Here is a 21,755-nt window from a genome sequence, read left to right on the forward strand (position 1 = left end):
ACGAAACCTCCTGCTGAGAGAAACCGGATATTAAGGAGATGGAACAGCCCTCAAAGGAGCGGAGTCTGACCGAATCCCATCATATCACTCCATCATGAAGACATGAGGAGCATCCTGTGTGGAAAAACCAGCAGGGGACCAGACGGACGTCCAAATAAACCTAATCTCCATGCCTCCATCAGGGAACTCCAACCTGAAGTCAAAGTCCTCGCCACTGCAGAGTTCCGACTGCACTGGAGGGCGAATTCCTGTCCAGTAGTAGCCGAAGGAATAAAATGAATTTAGCTGTGACACACACAGGAAATAAAAAAAATACACACTCATTGTAAATCAAGTGCTTTTTTTATGCAGCGTGAAGGAAACCTTTGAAAGGATGAAGGTGAAGATGACAGACAGCTTTTATCGTGTACCCAAGATAAACACTGCTGTTTACAGAACAACAAGGGAAAGTTCATGCATGAGCGGTTTCCATGGGAACCGTCTCACAGCCATCACACTCAAGGCAGTGTTAGATCCTACAAAGCTTCTATAGAAATGACTGTAAAATGATATAATAACAACTCAGGAAATAATGCAAATAATATCCTGTTTAAAAAAACCAAATCAGATCCAGGAATATATTTGGTACGTTTCTGATAGGATAGGCTCAACTGAATTAAACTGAGATGTCCGGCCTGGACAGATGTATGCATTCTACTATTCTAATTGGAATCTGGGTTTGGGTTTAATTCAATTAAGCGCGATAGACCAGGATCTGTTTGCTAATGTGCAGAGAAAAGGTTCTAGACCAGAGGTTTCAAACTAATTTTCACCAAGGGCCACATCAGCATAATAGCTGTCCTCAAAGGACCAGATGTAACCTATGAATGTAACTCAGTGTAACTCAATGTAATGTAAAACAAATGTAACTACTGCTTCATGTTAAATAACTCTGAATTTATTATTCAAGTTACAAACATTACAGTTGCATCGAAAAAAAAATATTTGTTTTAACATAAATCCTTTTAATTTGTCAGGTTATTAAAACCACATAAATTCATCAATCAAGGATCAAACTATCCAAGTGAATAAAGAAAAAATAACGTCAAACACAAGTTAGGACATTAACTTTGTTCCAAACGTTTTTGTCAAAGTTAAAATGGGCTTAAATACTATGTTGTGGGAAATGTAGTTTTGCTCAAAGCACACTTTTGACCTATTTATTTTTACACTCTAACCTTTAATACTCTTGCGGGCCACAAATAACGATGTGGCGGGCCACATTTGGCCCCCGGGGCCACTCAAACTTGATGTTTTCATGGGACCTGAAACAGCCAGACTGTCATATTGTAAACATGAAATCTTGTGCTGTATTCCTTGTTGCAGTCATAAAACAAACATGTGGCGGAAGTCAAGCCAAGAAATCTGTCAACCTTCTGCGGGTCCGGGACGATCGGATCCGGGACGATCGGGTCCGGGACGATCGGGTCCGGTCCACCTTAAGAGAGCAGCGGCGCGTTTCCTGAAAAGAGAGGAGGACGGCAGGGGGGAGGACCCAAACCCGACGCCTTACCAAACCTCTCTACCTACACTGAACCAACTCACCGCCCCGCCGACTGACGGCCCGGACGGAGCTGTCAAGAGCCGGGGAACCTTCGCCCACATGGGGGTTTGACTCACCTGCCTGGGGGGGGGGACTCGGACCTGCAGCCGCCGCCGTATGGGGATGGAACCCGCAGCGAGGAAGTGAAGGAGCCCCGAGAGTACCTGACCTGAAGTCAAGTTTGTGAAGTCAAAGTGTCACCATGTCGGTGAACCCGGGAGCTTACGCTAACAAGAAGAGAAAGAAGCCCGTCCTCAAACAGTGAGTCACAAACTAGTTTTAAGTCTTTTTCTTGTTGCTAGCTTTAAATTAAAAAATTAAAAATAAATTTGTCAAAAGTGAAGGTGTAACCTCACAAGAGCCGATATCCTGGGACGTGACGTTAGTTAGTGCGGAGGTTTGGCGTAAGTTTACATCACTGTGGCGAGTCGTAAATAGGTCACTCATTAAGATTAGCTTTAAAGTTGTTGATAAGAAGCCGGTCAGATGCTAACTCCTGTTTACGGGACGGGGAACAGATAACAGCGGTGTCAGGTTGGTTTTAGCGGACGGACCACCTTAAGAAAGTATCTCCCAGATCTGGCACGGACCGCTTGGCCTCGCGCATTAATCACAATCCAGTCTGAGGGTCGGCTGCTGTTCTCACGCGATGCTCCGAGGAGGGCGGGGCGGGGCGGGGCGGGGGCTCGCGGGCTCCGAGTATGTTGTTGTAATACGATACGGGCTCGCGCTCCACGGTTATGGAATCAGTGCTGATCTCTCTTTGAAGAACTGTTTGTTTAAAGTTTTGTTTCGCTACATACGGGTCATTAAAGGTTATTCGTCAACACACAAATGCTGTAAAGAGGGGACTATCTTTTTTTTTAATTTACCAGACTGATCCGCATAGGGAAATTGTTAGTAAATAAAATTGATAATAAATAAATTATAAATACATGTTAATACATAAGAAAAGAATAATTAATAAAAATTGTTTCAACTTAAAAGTTCGTAAGTCTCATTCTACATTTACATAACTGTTAACTATGTTAAAAAAATGTAGAATATAAACATACAAATATAAGTAAACACAAAATTTGGTTATTATTTTGGTTATATGTTGTATATAAAATTTCGTTATTTAAAAAATGACGAGAAGTGTTGTTGCTCATTGATTTCAAATCAACATGTGTTTACTACAAATCAATAGTGTGGTTTAAATAAACATGGTTGCAGTGAGAGTCCAAAGTCCCAAAGTAAATCCATGGTCAAAAACATGGCCTGAGTGCTAGGACTAAAAATCATTACATCTCCCCCAGTTTGATTGATTTTTATTTTCTTTGAGCTAGTGTTAGCCGCCACGTGCTGCTTCCGAGCATCCTGATTGACGGTCCTGGAGCTGGGCTGCATTTATTTTTAACCTTGTGATGGTACTGAACTTGAGTTTGAGAAACGAATCCAGTTCCTGCTTCTATTTTGATGAATTGTTCAGCCTTCCTGCAGACATCCTGAAGATGTGGGGCTTCGGTGAGGTCTGGATGTCCATCTGCATGAAGCCAACTGTGGTGACAACACAGGACATCCTATGGCGGCGACCGATGCTAATGACCAGACTTGTCACTCTAGTTGCATAAAGTTTTCTTCATGTGCCTCTTAAATATAGAGTAAAAGCACAGATTAGTCTGAACCTTTAGTTTCCTTTATGGTCTCACTGTTGTTCTTTAACAATAGCATCGTTTGTACAGGTGGACAGAGGGTTAATTATCGTTTAGAGGGACTCTTCCAGGAACCCAATGGTAAAGGGTATGAATGTGTTATTAACTTATATTTAGTGTGTTTGCATCTTAGACCGCTGGAGTTGAAGTTATAAGAGCCCCCCAGAGGAATATATTCGCTGTTTAAAAGACTTACCTTTTGTTTGGAAGCTAGTTGCTAGCACATTCCAACGGCACAATCAGAAGCTTTGTAATCCAGCCTTGAAGTGCAGCTTGTTTTTACAGATTAAATCTGCGCCATGTTGAAAGCGTGTTTATCTTCGTCGCTAAGCATTCAATGTCAGTCATGGGACAATTTTTTTTTACTTTTCTAAAACTGTTGCTTAATCAAAGGTGAACTTCCTGCCTCATTAACCAATCAGAGCCAATTCTCCTGAGTTGACAACGACTCTGGCTCACCTTGTTATCATGTCGAAGGCACTGGCACGGTAATCTGAAGGGATTGTCAGACGGGTCGATAAGGAGCTTTGGCTGGACTCCAAACATCAATAGAACAATGCAGCTCTTTGTTAAAGGTTAAGACGCTAAACTGACGCAGCAAAATTAGCATTACCTTCTGACACACGACTTTAAACAATACAAAGATGGAATCGTTCATGTTTTATCTCACTGATTTGTGAAAATGTGTGTTTATTTCTAGCCTGGTTGGAGAGAGGCGTAAGGAAAAGACTGGGATTGTTATTGGAAAGGCTCAAAATGCTGGGACGGAACATTCCACAGGTTCATTGGGAACAGGTGACGGAATAGTGACCGGGAATTCTGAAAAAGGGTCAAACGTTCTCAAGCAACAACAGGGGCAAAGTAATGATAGAAAAACCCAAAACTTTGGTTTGAATCTGAAGTGTTTGAATCGGCTTTTTATGGAACCCACTCGTTGCTGTTCTCCTTTGTTTATGGACAAAAATACTGTGCCGTCCTTTTTCCTATTTTTTCCTTTTCGAAATCTAGAATCTGCTTTCGTAAACTTTACCACCTCCAACCGCCTTCAAGAATTTGTTGGACGCAGTTTCACCGAAACAGGCCGGTTAACAAAAACATGTCGGAATCCAAACGTCTGATCAGGAGATAAGGAATCTAAACCAGCAATCCTTCTTCCCGCCAATGAACGTCTGGATGTCTGCTGCTCAAACCCGTGATCCATTAGACATCAAGGTTGGGAAAAAAAAAAATCTCTGAATGCTGGCTTTTGTCTCCGCTTGGCATTTCTGACGTGTGAGATCAGTCCTGCTCTTCCCAGAAGGTACCGCCAGAAGTCAAGTGTTGGCTTCGCTCTCTGCAGACCGATCGGTTGGATTTATCGCCTCGAATGAAGCAAACGTCCAAAGAAGAGATCAGTTGAAGCTTGAAACTGCAGATAGATTTTCTTGTTAAGTTCTTGATGCTTAAAAATTAGCCATAAAACTACCGATGCATCGACTGGTTCTCTTCTTCCTCCCGAAATCTAACAGTCTCCAAAAAATGAGAATGAGGTTCCGCTGTCATTTCCAGGCCGGTCGTTTCTGCCCTCATTCACACGTCTGTGGTGTAATAATCTATTAAGTGCAAAATTTAAACACCCTGGTGTGAAATAGTGCCGCTGTCACCTTTTCAAGCGGTAATCCCCCTGGTTCTCTGTGCTTTACTCGGGTTATGGGGGGACCCACAGATTTCACAGCTGTCACTTTTCCCTCCATTGGCTGAAATCCCGGAGGCTGAGATTTGGGGAATTTTAAGTGGTGTAACTGGGAAACTGGACATGGTTGTCATCACAATGCTGCACCAGTGTGATGTTTACTGCCGCCTCAGCAGTTACCTTTAGTTTACCTCTCCTTTAACACACAGTGCCCTAGCAGACGGCTAGCAGGCTGTCGCTCAGGATGTGCAACCTGTCAGACGTTGTAAAGACTTCATCCTTTACAACCAGCCAATCCTAAAACTCCAGAAGATCTCCTGTTGGTGCAGCATGTGTGTCTGGTTTGAGTCATGACATGTAATTCCCATAATCCCTGTGAGGGTGTACTTGCACCAGAGCGTGGGTGGCGCCCCCACCATCCCAGTGCCCGCCTTAACATGCGAGTTCTGTTCAACAAATAAAACCACTGGATGGTCCTTGTGTGCACTTTGGTGGTGTGTGAAGCGTTTGGACTGGGAGTACTGGGTGGTCAGACAGACCAATCAAACTGGTTCTACCTGCAAACAAACAATTCCAGAGATGTTTGCGCTCAAATTAAAGCATGTTATCAGCAGCTAGACCAACGGTTATTGAGTGCAAGGTGTCAACAACGGCAGGCAGAACCGGCGTGCATCGTAGGAATCACTATTTCAATTTTGGCGTGCATTAAAATACGATTAAACAAAATCCAGGAGGTGCTTGACCTGACAGGATAATGTCGCGTGAGTCCTTCCTGGAGCGAGTGAAGCATGACTCCCGCCCAGTGGCGCCCGCCTGAGGCGCCCGCCTGTCATTTATCAGTTCAGGCACATTCGCAGTCGCCTCAGTTTACTGAGTGGCTTTAAAGCTGTTTGGAATGTCGCTAAAGGGTTGGATGATGTGAGCTTTGGAACTTTTGCAAATCCCGTCGCATTCGGAGTAAACTTTCCTCTGACAAACAGGTCGGTCGAGGTTGCCGTGGCGTCACAAAACTGAATCGGTCGGTTTGTGTAAGGCATCCATATTTTAGAAATTTGTAGCCGTTTTGTGGTGTAGAATCATTTTTATTGGCTGAACATGTGAACACAAGTCCGTAAAACGCTCCTGAGAGACGACGGCGAATTTCTGACTCATCCTTCATGTGATCTAGAGATTCCAGCATCTCCATAAATTCTGCTAACAGTCATCTGACCTGTTTTTTTTTACTCTACAGGAAGAAGACCATTGACGGGAATGGAGTGGTCAAATCCAACCCGTCGAAGCGCCACCGGGATCGGCTGAACGGGGAGCTGGAGCGGCTCACGGACCTCCTGCCCTTCTCCGAGGAGATCCGCTCGCGTCTGGACAAACTGTCCGTCCTGCGTCTCAGCGTGGGATACCTGCGGGCCAAGAGCTACTTCAGTGGTGAGTACACGCTACCGTTGCCATGTCAACCGTAAAGGTTGATGAATCTGCTGTGAACGTTTCCAATCATTGGAGGTGGAATGTTCTGGCAGGACGTCTGACGGCCGGGACAGGAATGGGAAGCACGCAGGCAGGAATGTGATTTTAGGAAACAACACATCCTCAGCGGTTCTAATCTGACCCCGCCCACTCTGCTAGCAACACGGCCGCATAAAAAAAATTAAAGTACCTCAATGGGAGTGGATTCAATTTGACTTGTGTGTGAGTCAGTGTTACTTCTTCAAGTTTTATTTATATAACGCTTAATCATGGCAACAGACATTTCAAAGCACTTTAACAGACAGAGAAACCACAGAGTTACGTGTGTGTGTGTGTGTGTGTGTGTGTGTGTGTGTGTGTGTGTGTGTGTGTGTGTGTGTGTGTGTGTGTGTGTGTGTGTGTGTGTGTGTGTGTGTGTGTGTGTGTGTGTGTGTGTGTGTGTGTATGACTCCTGCAGGAGAGAGTCAGACATGACGAATGGTTTGTTGGCTGTGTGTGTGTGTGTTACATGCTTGAAGCCGGTCTCACAGGATGCAGCGTCAGAAGGAGTTAATTTCATGCATTTAAAAGTAATTATAAAACGTAGTGCAATTTAATTTCTGCAGACTGTCCTGCCTGCGGACAGTCTGCAGAAATTAACGCCTGTGTCTGCAGACACACGCGTTGCCTCGTTCTCTTTCTGACTTCACGACGTGGAGGTTCCAGGTTTGAATCCCTACCTGGGAGACATCGTCTCTTCGTGATGCCTTCAGAGGTTTGGACGGGGCGCCTGGTGACACATCCTGCCCCGTCAGCCTGTGAAACGATGAATGAAGAGCTTCTTTCTCCTTTACAAGCAGAGTGTGAACATCTATTATGAATGGATGGTTTACGAGCCGTCTGAGTCGTGACATTCCAGCGCTACTTGTTCTCACACCCTTTTACCTAATTTCCTCTGAAGGAATCAGTCAATGCAGATAATTCCCTAAAAGTTTCATTTGAACAGTTTTAATTGATTGTGAAGCGATAGATCGCCTCTGGAGGGATCTAGACATGGAACATTGAAAGACGTGATAGTTGTGTGTTTTCCTGGTGGATGGTGGATGACTGGGGTCCCGGCTAACGGCTGGTGAATCTGGGATGTCTTATCTGTTGGCGGTTGCGTGCATTCGTGATGTGATGTGGCTTTAAAAGTACACCACGCTGTTTTCTGATGGCATGCCCCGACACGCTGGCTGAAAGCTGAAGGGATCTGTTCCGTCCTGATGACACGTCTAGTGTTGCTCATTGTTAGCTGGGATGCTGCTGATACATCGCCCCGTCGTCTCCCCCTTCCCCCTTTCAGACGTTTGCCGTTCAGGTGGTCCTCAGCCGGTGGTCCCCACTGGTTTTTCCTTTCCTCCTGTCCCATATAGAGCTCCATGTGATGGAAATGTGAAAATCTTACCGGTCCTTAATAAGAAATGTTGTCTGATTGGCATAGCAACCAAAAGAGAGATGTTTTTAAAGGTAAGTGAAAGTGTTTCTGTTGGGAAAAATATTTTTTCCTAATTTATGGAGAAGTTATTGACCGGTATTTATCATAATTTATGCATAATTTCTGGAACTTTAAATCCAACCCACCATGAAGCATCATCACTGGTGTTGCTGGTCCAGAACAGAGCAAATCTGATGCATCTCAGAGGAGCTAACCTGTTTTGTTTTTTTTAAAAACAACAAAAAAAAACACCTGGGGTGGGTGTTCAAGTGGGGACATGTCTCAGATTCAATCTGAGAATCCCGTAAATGTTTATGTAAAAAAAAAAAGAAAGCTGACAGTGTGCAATTTTAGGAGAATGGAGTGAGATTTAAAGACATGATAGGCCAGTGGCGGCAGCGGCAGCACGCTGTAGCATCCGTCCCATCGCGTGACTCCACCAGGCGCTGCTGGGATGTTTGGACGGGCTTGTGGCTCGATGCTGCCGACATATTTATGTGACGCTATTAGAGGAAGAAAAAAATGTGGAGTGTGTTTCCAAACCTCTTTCGGGAAAGAAAAAAAACCCCATCCAGGGCCTGTTAGCAATCACCTCCGATGTCGTAACAGCGAATCAAGTGTTATAATTTTATATAATTTGGGATATGAGATATCTAGAGCATGACGGCACGAAACCCTGACGCGTGACTCAGCACAACAGACGGGATAAAAGAAGCCAGAACAACGTTTGGCAAACATTTGCAGCCGAGAGAAGAACCCACCTGTGTGGAGAAGCCCGGTCTTGTTGAATCCCGAAGGGCTTTTCGTGATAAGGCTTTTTTTTTTCTTTTGGGAGGTGTTTCTGTTTAATTTAACCTTAAAACCTCAATATAATTTGCCTGTCAACTTGTGGGGAGACGACGTCGCGCTGTGGTGACAGACGCTGCCTGTTGGCTCTTGATTCCTGACTCGCCTTTCAGAATGTTGCGGGATCCGCACGAAGCCACCGGGAGAAAGGGTTTGATTGTGTTTTCATTCCATACTGTTTCCATTCTGTGGAGGGTTTGGTCTCCAGCTTCCAACCACAGGACTACAACTCCCTTTGTTCCTCGGCTCCTGTCTCCCCATTGGCCGACCGGCTTTACGGCGACATTTAGGGTCTCCCAAAAGATGCTGATTGTCTTCAGACCAACTGTTGTCCACTTCAAACGTTCAGGAGCACACGTGTTAAACTCAAGGTCCAGGGGCCGAATATGGCCCGCCACATCATTTTATGTGGCCCTCGAGAGCATAAGAGTGTCTAAAAATAAATACCTATAGGTCAAAAGTGTGCTTTGAAAAAAAAAACCTATATTTCCCACAATGCCGTAATGAAGCCCAATTTAACTTTGACAAGTTAATGTCCTAACTTGTGTTTGATGTTATTTTTCTTTATTGATTGATAGTTTGATCCTTGATTGATGGAGTTCTGTGGGTTTAATAACCTGACAAACTAAAAGGATTTATGTTAGAAGAGAGAAACAAACATACTGTATTTTCTAACTGTAATGTTTTTAACTTTAATAAGTAATAAATTCAGAATTATTTAACATTAAGGAGTAGTAACATTCATTTTGCATTCAATTAAGTTACATTTAGTTACATTTATTAGTTACACCTGGCCCTTTGAGGACAGCCGTTATGGTGAAAAGGAGTTTGACACCCCTGCTCTAAAGGATTTATTTAAGGGCACAGAGAAGAAACGTGAACATTCGATTGACAACATCCAACCTGATGTCTAGTGTTTATTCTACTTTGCATTTCTTCTCAGGCTTCAAGCATTTATGCTAATCTGTCTGTATCTGATGTCCCGGCGCTAACATTAGAAAACGTCGTTGGCATTTCCTCTCCAAACTGTCGACTCACACGATTCTGTCCCCGATGAGAAGCGATAAGGAGCTGCAGCCTCCAACACACGACTCAGCGCAGTACTTTGAACACACACACACACACACACACACACTCATCATCGCACACTCATCACCGACTGTAAATGTTTAACCCGACCTATCACCTCGCTGCTTTTACCTCACAATATTAAAGTCGCTACTGACTAAAAACACAGACGCCACGACAAAAAAACTGTGCAATGAATTACATTTATTAAGTGTTTATTATGACCATTGGCGTCATCTATAGGCTTCAACACAAACCTACGAAATACCTGCACACCACCTCCACACCGGTAAACACGGGAACAATTAGTGCTAAAATAAAAATACGGGTCACTCAGAGAAAGGTGTTTAATTAAGCAACTGTGGAAAAAGTTTTGGACATGAAGTTTGTGGTTGTTGTTGTTGTTTTCTACAGGGTTAGCTGTTGGGCTAATCGTTTATCACGCTGATGATTGAGCTGCTCAGTGGAATAATTTTTTAAAAATTGCTCTTTGTACTCTGGTTGCATTTTGTTTTATCTCTGATTTTGCACTAAAATTCAAGTTGATGAGGTAAAAACAACAAAATATCAGCTGACCGGCCCAAACTTCTTCACAGTGCAGAACAAACAACGGGCTCTGTAATGTTTTAGTCACACACACACTTCCCAATATTCAATAGCAGTCAATAAATCCATCCATGGACGATTTTCTGTTCCCTCTAAGCTTCAAAAAGCCCTCGGCTCCCACAAACCTTTTGTTTTCCACCCAAACCAGCTTCCCCCTCTTTTCCTCCACGTGTCTACACGACACTCTCGTCCGACCGTGAAAAATCCAAGGCCGTTTCCTTCCCCTGAAGTCACGTCAGTAAACGAGGACATTAATCAAAAGGCCAGCGAGAGGTTGGATTTGTGCACAGACTGACCCGTTTCATTAGCTGTTGGTTTTTACAAGCTTTCCTGCACTTCTGCAGATCTCTGCAAGGATCTATTGGAAGGATGATGTTTTCAGCCCGGGTCATGTTCCCATGCTGGTGTGGAGGCCGGCTGGATCAGGACTCAGCCTCTGACAGCATTTCCTTTCTCTCCCTGTGGTGTCAGTATTCAACGACTCTCGTCCACTTCCTGTTACCGTAAAGGAAGTATTTGAGTTTATCTTAAAGCTCTTTGAGCTCTGATATGACTGTATACGTTATTGTTCTTCAGTTTATGTCCCTAAATAATCAGATCTGGCCTCTTACCGTGTCCTTCTACCTCTGGCTCGGCGTTTTAAGTGTTGTGACCGGACGTTAAGTTTCCTGGAAAATGTTTGTTACCTCTACAATTGAAGCTGCCACAGTTAATCACCGTAAATTGTAAATAATTCAGGATTACATTCTTTCCTTGTCTCTTTGTGTATAGAAATTAGATTTTAATGGCGAAACTTGATGATTTCTAGGGCTTTGTGGGCGAGGACTGAGGTAAGGATTCTCGGTTATAACTGGGATTGAAACACTCAATCACACAATAACAAGAGTTTGAAATGAACAGTTTCTGTTGACGTCCATCCCAGCTGATGTTTGACGTGGGGCGGGGTCGTTTCTGGTGGCGGGAGGAAGCTGGAGAAGCCACGCAGACATGAGGAGAGCACGTAAACTCCACACGGAAATGCCGTCCTGCCTTGGCCTTCATCAGTCCTGTTAAATGTCTTAATGCTGAGGCTGAGGAGTGATGAATGAACTTGGAGTGGAGGAGGAGGGGAAAGGGAGACTAGTCGACCAATCAGGTGTCAGCCAGCTGACGTCTGAGGAACAGGAGGCCTGGCGTGCGAGCGTGGAGCGTCTGCATGCCCGAGCCTGCAGGAATGGCTTCGTCAGGTTGCATCAGAGTGACGACTCCTGTAAGCGGAGCATCTTTGGGAGCTCAGCTGTAATTCACAGCAGCTTTAAAGAACCCACCAACACGTCTGTCATTCTCACCGCCGCACCGCATCCTGGGGAGGAGGAGGATGAACCGTAGTGATGTGGAGGTGGAATGAGAAACAGGGGAGGGCAGTTATCGAGCACTTTTAAAATTCTTCAATTTTCTGGTTGTTTGGGGCCAAACTAGTGTAGTTTAACCCCCAGTCTGAGGCTGAAGCGGCGACGTTTGGTGCTGCTGCTGCTGCACTTCCTGGTTGTTTTATTGAATATTGAAGCTTACGGACAACAGGAAGTGCGTGCTAACACCCCTGCAGCCCCACAAACAAGCTAACGTTTCACGCTGGCGCTGCAGCTGCTGTCAAGCTGCAATCGCCAGATTGTGCAGGTGTGTGTGTGTGAGAGAGAGAGAGAGAGCGTGTTCTTGGGAGCCCCCTTTCCCCTCCTTGGAGAGGTTGCGTGACAGGACCGGACCGACCGGGAGGGGCCGTATCCGTGGATCTTCCTGCCTGTCTCCGTCCAGTTAAGGGAAGCGCTCCCTTACGGCTGCTGCTAAAAAAAGACACACACACACACACACACACACACACACACACACACACACACAAGCGTCAGATGGACAGGGATTAAGTGTGTTTGCCTGTGTTGTGAGTCTGGGTGTGTTGTGTGTATGTACAGTATGTATGCCTGCTGTCAGATGGAGCCTCTGATAACAGGAGCACCTGTCCCCTGGACGGCGCCAACGTTTAAACCCATTCTTAAACCAAATACCTGCTTCTGTAAAACCTGATCCTGATCCTGGTGTAAAAAAGTTGCGGTGTGTTAGTCACGTCCCACCCTTGGCTAATCAGCCAATCAGATCGCCTCAGGCCACCACCACCATGGCGTTCTGGATCATTTCCTTTAACATCTTTTCCTGTGACATCATGGCTTTATTGTAAAACCCTGTCTCCCTCTGTTAGCCCATCATCCACCTGTGAGCTCCGATTGGTGGGTTCAGGAGGTTTTCTCCCGTCCCTCCCCAATACTGATGTGAATACACTAGTGGGGGGTGATGACGCAGTCTCCTGATCGGAATCAGACCCGACTGCCGAGAAACTTTTCTCAGAAGAAAACTTGAGTTTGAGCAGAATACTTGAAAAAAGCATCGACTTTATGGAAATTACAGGGAATTCAGTCTCTCAGATCCAACATGACCTCAATTATCAAAACATTCTTGATTATATTCGCGAGAGAATTCCAGTATTCAAAGCAATCAAGACGTCCCCGGCGGTTGAGAAAGATGCTTTTCTTTCCTTTTGATGTGAAATAATAACAGGATTCTTTTCCTTTGGGATTATTCAGGGATGAGGATGATGGCATTCCTACACCTGTGGCCGTCGTTTGTCTTTGTCACAGAAGATAAGAGAGTCAGATGAAAAAAAATATCCAGACAAACTGGTTCAAGTGGAAAATTTATTTTTAAAAAAATCATGTGAAGGAGGAACGTTTTATTCTGCAAACTCATTTTGCACGGTTAATTTGCGGTTCAGACGCTCACATGTTGTCTTTTAGATAATGGGGTTAAAATGTGGCTAAATGTGTCGATTTGATGCTTCAACATTAAAAAAGTTTCATCTCCTGAAGCCGTTTTTCCATCTTGTCGTTTTCTGCTGCAGCGTCCATGAAGAAGAGGAACAAAAACCTGACGTTACCCACAGTCAACGGGCAGAAATCGAACGGCATCGACGTGACAGGACTCTCTGAGGGTGACCTGCTGCTCCAGGTACGCTTAACCCCCCCCACCCCACCCCCCATCACTGATTCAAGTCGGAGTAAAGATGTCCACATAAGTGTCAGCGCTGGTGAGTGTTTCATGTTAAAGAAGACGTCCAACAGGATGATGGATGGCTGGACAGCCCCCCACCCCCCACCCCCCGGGGCGAACAGGTGCATAAACACACCCTGACCTTATTTATCTTCGCCCCAGCTGTGCAGACAGGTGAGGCCGCCCGTCCCACCGCCAAAAACTCTGCTACGCTTCTCGGTCTCCGACAAAAGCCTGCAGCCGATTCGCTGACAGTCTCCTGTCAGCTGCAGCCAAACGTCTTGTTTGGTGTAACGTCACAACTGGCAGTGATTACACCACACAAAGGAGCCGCAGCTGTCGGCTTTATTCTGGATTAGGAAAAAAAGGCGGCGGGATTTACGTTTGGGCTTTCTGTGCAGAGAATCACTCAAACTGAAGGAGGGATAAGAGAGAGACACGGAAAGTAAACCAGAGTGGGATTCAACCTAAAACAAGAAAAGATGAATGATAAAATGTTCCTCGGGATTGGAACCAATAGTAAAATTTATTTCTAAGGGATTTTGTGGTTTATTTATGTAGAGTAGAGGTGTCAAACTCATTTTCACTGAGGGCCACATCCGCATAATGGCTGTCCTCAAAGGGCCAGATGTAACTAATAGATGTAACTAAATGTAATTCGATGTAATATAAAATAAGTAACCGCTGCTTAATGTTAAATAACTGAATTTATTACTTATTCAAGTTACAAACATTACAGTTACACAGAAAGAATATGTTTTCTGTTATAACAAATACTTTTAATTTAGCAGGTTATTAAACCCACAGAACTCCATCAATCAAGGATCAAACTTTGAATAGGCTTAATTACTGCATTGTAGGAAAAGTAGTTATGGTCAAAGCACACTTTTGACCTATTTATTTTTTAGACATTCCGACTTATGCTCTCCCGGGCCACATAAAATGATGTGGAGGGCCACATTTGGCCCCTGGGCCTGGAGTTTGACACATGTGATGAAGAGTACAGGTAGTCGCCGACTTACGACCGCGATTGGGACCGACAGATCGGTCGTAACTCGACTTGGTCGTAAATCGACTCTTAAGTAAAAATTCAATCCAGCAGCGCTGGTTCTTGGCTGGGGGTCGTCCGGATCGTCAGCTGGGGCAGCGTGTGGGTTGGTGGGAGCGGGAGACGATCTTTTCATAATCATTGTGAGCTTTGTCTGAATTGTTCATTTCTTTTTCTCCTCATAAATTTCACGATATGGACGGAAAGCGTCGTTTGCCATCCGTTCAATCCTTGCAAATGTTTCTATGTTCAATGTCCATTTCTTCAAAGTGTGCACGGAGTTTATTTAACAGGGAAAAGCCTTCTGACAAGCCTTTGGTGGTGAACATTTTTCTGTTTCCTCCTCTTCTTTCTCTGCTTCTCTTCTCTCTTCTTCTTCCACTCTTTCTTCTTCCAGCGCGATCAGTTCTTACAGCGCGATCATTCGAGTTCTCCAAGGAGAGGTTTTTTGCCAGTTTCACTATTTTCTCTCGAATCTGATCAAGTTCTTCGTCACTTTCAAATCCAGCAGAAGAGTTCACGTAACGCTTGACAGTTTTTCCATACGCCATTCATACATTTCTCCGTCACAGCCTCCTAAGCAGCCCAGCCCATCAGTAGTGGACTGGGCTATTGATCTCAGTGTGACTGAACAGCGTGTGTGCGCCGTGGTGACTGAAGAGAGCGCGGGAGCCTCAGAGCGTGAGTACTGTGGCTGGAGGGAATGCCCGCGTTACCCGGACATTGTGGTCGTAAAGTCGATCGGTCGTAAGTTGCATAGGTCGTAAGTCGGCGACTACCTCTATTTTCTGAGACGTCCCCCTGGTGGCTGAACGCGGTCTTATGTCAGAAGTTTTTTTGTGGGGGTTTTTTTGTTTGAATTTTTTTCTTTCCTTGTCAGTGTGTCGATGACACACCAATCACATGACTGACACACCAGTCACATGACTGACACACCCGTCACACCACTGGCACGCTTCAAAGCCGACTGTTCCCTCTGCAGGCCCTGAACGGGTTTGTGATGGTGGTCACGTCGGAGGGTTTGGTGTTCTACGTCTCGCCCACCATCAAGGACTACCTGGGCTTCCAGGAGGTGAGTTGCTCGCTGAACCTTCTACTTGCTGTCGATGAACATCTTGATAAAGCCGCATGTCCCGACAGTCGGACGTGGTTCACCAGAGCGTGTTCGAGCTCATCCACACCGACGACAGGGTTCTGTTCAGGCAGCAGCTCCACTTCGCTCTCAACCCGCCAGCTCACGACGCCACCGGTAAGAACTGAGGGAGACTTAACGTGTGTCTGACTCCAGGTCTGTCTGAAGCGTCTCACCTGTACCTCCCTCACCTGTGTCTCAGCCCTGCAGACGTGTCATAATGCCGTTGTCTACAGCCCCGAGCAGCTGCCCCCGGAAAACTCCTCCTTCCTGGAGAGGAGTTTTGTGTGTCGCTTCCGCTGCCTGCTGGACAACTCCTCCGGGTTTCTGGTGCGTCCCTGGATCCGGTACCGTTCCCTTTTTGTTTGATGAAACCTGACCTCTGGTTGTTTGGACCCGACAAGGCGCTGAAGTTCCAGGGCAGGCTGAAGTACCTCCACTGCCAGAGGAGTCTGAGGGACAATGGGACCTGCAGCAAACCTCAGCTGGCGCTGTTCGCCATCGCCATGCCCGTGCAGCCCCCCACCATCGTGGAGATCCGCAGTAAAACGCTCCTGTTTCAAAGCAAACACAAGCTGGACTTCTCTCCCATCACCATCGACGCCAGGTGACAAAAACAAAAACACTCCTGTGGAGTCTAAAATCCGTCAGACGTTCTGTTCGATTCTCAGCTGTCTGCTGTGTACAGTAATCCCTCGTTCCTCACGGTTAATGCGCTCCAGGATCACCAGCAAAAAAACAAATTCTGCGATATAGCGATGAACTATTTATTTTATTATTAATTCAATTAAAAAAACTTTATTAGTCCCCAAGGGGCATTTGAAAGCACATAAAGCAGGTGTAAAACATACAGTGTAAACATAAACAATAAACATAAATAATAGTAAAATGATAACATAATAATAATAATAATAATAATACAATGTTATATAATAATTCAAAACCTTGTTAGTTTAGAACTTAACCTTATGGGTTAGTTAGTTAGTTAGTTAGTTAGTTAGTTAGTTAGTTAGTTCAGAAACTAATTAGTTTAAAACCTAGTTAATGTAAAAACCTATTTAGTTAGCCAGTTAGTTATTACAAACCTAGTTAATTTAAATTTAATTTATGTTAAACGTTTATTAACCCTCCCCATACTGAATATAAACCACCTGATATCTGTATTACCTTTTCACACACTCTGATAGACTGTTTAGAGCACTTTTGTGTTAAAGAAAAGTTGCAGGAGGAACCGTGAGTCTGAACGCAGCGCACACACGGATGCTGTCAGCCAATAGCACGGGCGTACAGTATCACATGACTACCTACTAAAAATCTGAGATGCAGTGAAGCTGTTCATCCTGAAGCACAAATAAACGAGGGATTACCGTAATTCATATTTCTTTTTAACATATGTACATTTAACATTTTATTGTAATTTTTTATGTATATCTTATGCATTTTATGCTAATTTATTCTCAATTTCATTCTCTTCTTAATTTTGTTTTTCTTCTTAATTTTATTTTGTATGTCCACTGACGCTGCTGCAATGTGTGAGTTTCCCCATTTGGGATGAATAAAGTACATTTATCTACATCTATTTATTTAATTATCTGTTTATGGTTCTCGTCTGCAGGGGGAGAGTCATTCTGGGTTACTCAGAGACGGAACTGAGCATGAAAGGCTCCGGCTACCAGTTCATCCATGCGGGCGACATGATGTACTGCGCCGACAACCACATACGCAGTACGTGTGGCGTTTGATCCTCCGTGTTGTGTGAAATATGTTTATTTACTCCTGGTTCTCCAGCTGCGATTGGCTGATCGTGTTGTGTTTGTGTGGCAGTGATCCGGACAGGCGAGAGCGGCCTGTCGGTCTTCCGGCTCCTCAGTAAGTCGGGCAGCTGGGTGTGGGTGAAGGCCAACGCCAGGCTGATCTACAAGGGGGGGGGCCCCGAGTTCATCATCGCCTATCAGAAAGCGCTGGTGTGAGTGTTTTTGACTCTAATCCGCTTCGTAACGCCGGCTGTCGAGGAATCTAACTTGATCTGATTGGTCTGTTCCAGCAACGCCGAGGGGGAGGAGCATCTGCGCCAGAGGAGGCTGCAGCTGCCCTTCAGCTGCACCACCGGGGAGGCCGTCCTGTACGACACCGGCCCCACCGTGGACGTGTCACAGTCCCAGTTCAACAGGATGTTCGGTAGCGGCGACCTCCAGGAGGGCGTGACCCCCGGCTCGCTGCTGGACTCCTTCCTGAAGCAGGACGAGGCGGCCTACACCCAGGGGGCGGTTGAGGAGCCGCCCCTCCCCGTGGATCAGGTGTTCAAGGACAGCCGGGCGCTGGTCAGCGTCACCGGCGACTCGTGGCAGGAGAACGGCGTCACCGCGGCGACCAGCGCCCCGACCGTCGTGAAGGAGGAGGTCAAGCAGTCGGTCATCAACGTCATCGACAAGCTGGAGAAGATGGTGCACAGCGGCGACCTGAGCGCCGCCTTCCAGGGGTTCGGCGTGGCCGACTCGGAGCTGATGGAGTGGGAACTCGCCCTGAGCCGGATCGGCCAGGACGAGCGGCGGAACGACCACGTCAGCGCCGAGCTGGACAGCATCGTGTCCAGCGACGTGTTCGACATCATCGATGACATCCTGTTCAAGGAGGGTGGGGGGAACGGCGTCAGCGCCGCGCTGCCTGACTGCCTGGCGCCCGTCGAACGCCATCAGCAGGACGCCTTCGCTCAGGCGGCTCGTCTGGACGCCGCGCTGCCCGGCATTCCGTACCTGCCTCAGAACCTGCCTCAGAACAGTGTGTTCGCTCACCAGCAGGGGGCGATGAACAGTGTGATCACAGGACAAAACTGCATCCAGAAACTCTCCCACCATCCGCCCCTGATCCCTCCTCTGACTCCGCCCCTGATCCCTCCCCTGACTCCGCCACTGCTTCCTCAGGCGGATGCTAACCCGCCGCCGCTGATGCACCTGCATCTCCAGGACATCTTCAGCTCGTCTATCGATGATGCTTCAGCCCTGTTTCAGTCCTGCGTCCCGCCACACAGGGGCGCCCCCCCCCACATGTCTGCTCCAACGCATCCCGACCAATTTCTCGTGTGTCCGCAGGATAATTTTCAGACTCCTGCGGCGGCAGGAAACGGACAAGCGAACGCTTTAGCTCACGGGGGGTTTGACGTTTTGCCACCTCTGATTCCCTGCAGTGACTTTACTTCCTCTGGCACCCCCGACGCCCCCCCTCCGTTTGCGCCGCGTTTGCAGTCAGCGCCCCCTGTGGAGACACACAACCTCCAGGTGGAGCGGTGGACATACAACGAGCAGCAGAGGCCCCCGTACGCTAACTTCACGCCAAGCGGAGCTGAGCCGACACCGACGCGCCACCAGAGGTTCCCCCTCACCGGACTGAACCACCCCCAGCAGGGGGGGTTGGCGTGCAGCCAGGCAGCCGCCCAAAGCAGCTGCATGTTCGACCGGTGCTTTGCTAACGGCCCGGCGGGCGGCGACGCCCCGAGCCAGGGGGGGCTGGACGTGACGCTGGACCAGAGCCCCCCCCAGGGCTGCTGCTACTTCCAGTGGAGCCACGGCGAGCCGGTGGAGGGGACGTCCGCCATCGCCCAGGAGAGCACCAGCGTCAGCCCCCCCAACACGCAACTCAACACGCAACACGCCCTGCAGTGCAACGGACACACACACCTCTACACGTCCCACTGTGGGACCAGTCAGTTCACCCCAGGAAACTACTTATGAGGAGAGACTCCTCAGCTGACACGGAGAGGGGAGGGGCCACATGGTGGGTATGAGGCGACAGTTGGACCCAGGAACCCCCCCCCCCCCCACGCTGCCAAACAGACCACCGGACACCAACGCTGGTGTTCTTTAACTTCCACGAACGTTTCCTGTCTTTCTGTGTTTCCTGTCGCCGCTGCTTCCTTCAACCGTCCAATCAGAGCCGACCGACCCGTATGATGTCGTCACAGACAGGAAACTCAAACTTTTTGAGTATTTTGCTTCCATATTTTCCCATTTATGGCAGTTTAAATTTAGACTTAACTACATTTTGGAGGTAAATGTACTTTTCGCTAAACCTAAATCAATTAAAAAACTTCAGGAAAATGGCAGAGGGGAGGGAAGTGGCCACAACCAAAGTCAAAGTATATTTTATGTTAATTCATTTTAATTTTAATGTATCAGATTAAAAAAAAGCAGATTTTCGTGTTGGAAAAATAATCCTCAGCATCAGTGCTCATCACAGACCCTCATCCTGTCTGTGTGTTTTCTTTTTACAGTTTGTGATGTTTTTAAACTGTCCGTCGACAGTATTTGCTGAAGAAACACTGTCGAAACAATGAAGTATAAATACACACGTGTGTATAGCAGGAGGAACACCAGACTGCCAAAGACGAGAGGGAAACCGCTGTCGCTACCAGGTTTCACTTGTTTCACGTTGGAATACTTTAAAAAAACAAAAACAAGCGGATGTTTTCAGAACGATTTGAAACGAATCCCTTTACTCACGTCTGTGCCTTCAGATCGACAGATTTAAGGACTTAAGATAAAAGATTTCATTTATTAACCTCTGCAGAAACTGAATCCACTGTTTAACATGCAGGAAGCGTCCTCTGGAGCCATTACACGTATTTACCTCTGGCCCCCCAAGAGCCAAACTCGTCCACAAATCAATCACGTGATGTCACACACTCATTTCCCAATCAGAATATGACATTACAGTGGCTCCGCCCACTGTAAAGTGTCTCTTCCTGAGGGTTTGGCGTGAATCTCTCGTGACTGACAAGGTGAATCGTCTAACCTCCACCGATGTGCGTTTGAAAGATGCATCATTCCATCCCAGCACAGATCGGAGGTGTGAGCGGTGCCCCCCCCCCCCCCCTGACGGGAGGGTCCGTGGTTACGTCAGACTTCCACACTACAAAGCAGGAACCCTTGGCGTTTACATGGACGTTCACGTGGCAGCTAAACCGTTCTCCTGCTGCACGGCGGGAACTCACTCAGTGTTTTAAGTTTCCTCGAGAGTTTATCCCACCTGTGCGCGGGAATTCCTTCCATCCTGGGTGCTGTTAGGGACACGGCTGTAGTCGCTATGGAAACCCCTGGAGCCAGACGTGTCATCACAGCAGGTGTTGATGTTTGGACGCTTCTGCTCCTCGAAAGTTGTCTTTTTTTTCCTTTTTCTTTTAACATTCTGTTTATGTGTAATCAAATTATATCCCTGCAGATAAATATCATGTATGTATATCATAATGAACAAATAAACCTTGTCATAAATACATGCGTGTCTACAGGTTCTGGATCAGGAACGTCTGAATCCATTGATTTTCTTCCGATTATCCGAAATTGTGTGTTCCAAGTCTGACTGAGCCGATACAGATCAAACTCCTTACAGGAGGGAGTCGAACCAAGAACCTCCTTTCAGCCCTATTCATCTCATAACAGTGTAGGAATGAGGTTTGTCCAGCAGGGGGCTTCCTCTCCTCACTCTTACTTTTCTATCTTCCTCTCCTTCAGTGTTCCAACTATGATGGAGGAGAGGAAGGTACAGCCTCGAAATCTGATAATAATACAGGTCCTTTGTGAAATTAACACCAAATATGATTGCAAGCGTGAATTTAATGTAAAAAAAAGACAATCCAATCTATTTTCTTGTATTTGTAATTTTTGTTACAATTTTTACTCTTATTTTAATCATTTAATATTTTCTCCTGCAGAAAACGTTCGGAAATGAAATACTCGTTTTATTTCCAACCTTAAAGTCATTTCGCAATGAAAGCGTGTGAAACGCCGCCGCCCTGAGCGCTGGGAGGGTTAGCGGGGTCAAAGCGGTTTGTTTCCTCCATTTCTTTCACCAACAATTATTTATTCATGACCCACTTTTCAGTTTTCACCCGTTTTATGCCCGACTGGCTGCTTCTCAGTGTTCGATATGTCATCTTTACAATATGAGCAGCTGAAAAAAAGCATTACCCAAAATAATCACGCTAAAGCTAATGCTATGAGGAAATAAAGTAAAATATGATAATTTGTTGGGGGTTTTTTTGTTAGTTTGGTCAGTTTCAGGCTTTTGCTGCAAACATATGCTAAACGTTTGGCTTTATTCTAAGTATTTAGCCTGACATATT

At 46.2% G+C, this 21,755-nt stretch overlaps 1 protein-coding gene across 1 annotated transcript; it reads left to right on the plus strand.

The window, feature by feature from the left end:
• Positions 1 to 1,551: 1,551 nt before the first annotated feature.
• On the plus strand, positions 1,552 to 20,908 carry LOC137604721 (aryl hydrocarbon receptor-like). Its single transcript, XM_068328707.1, has 10 exons — positions 1,552 to 1,843; positions 6,180 to 6,370; positions 13,312 to 13,418; positions 15,491 to 15,580; positions 15,649 to 15,757; positions 15,843 to 15,970; positions 16,045 to 16,247; positions 17,256 to 17,365; positions 17,465 to 17,606; positions 17,685 to 20,908. The coding sequence occupies exons 1-10, from the start codon at positions 1,785 to 1,787 to the stop codon at positions 19,366 to 19,368; spliced, it is 2,823 nt and encodes a 940-aa protein (XP_068184808.1). The 5' UTR covers positions 1,552 to 1,784; the 3' UTR covers positions 19,369 to 20,908.
• Positions 20,909 to 21,755: the final 847 nt, after the last annotated feature.

The sequence above is a fragment of the Antennarius striatus genome, chromosome 12, assembly GCF_040054535.1.
Source record: "Antennarius striatus isolate MH-2024 chromosome 12, ASM4005453v1, whole genome shotgun sequence".
NCBI classification, from domain to species: Eukaryota; Metazoa; Chordata; class Actinopteri; order Lophiiformes; family Antennariidae; genus Antennarius; species Antennarius striatus.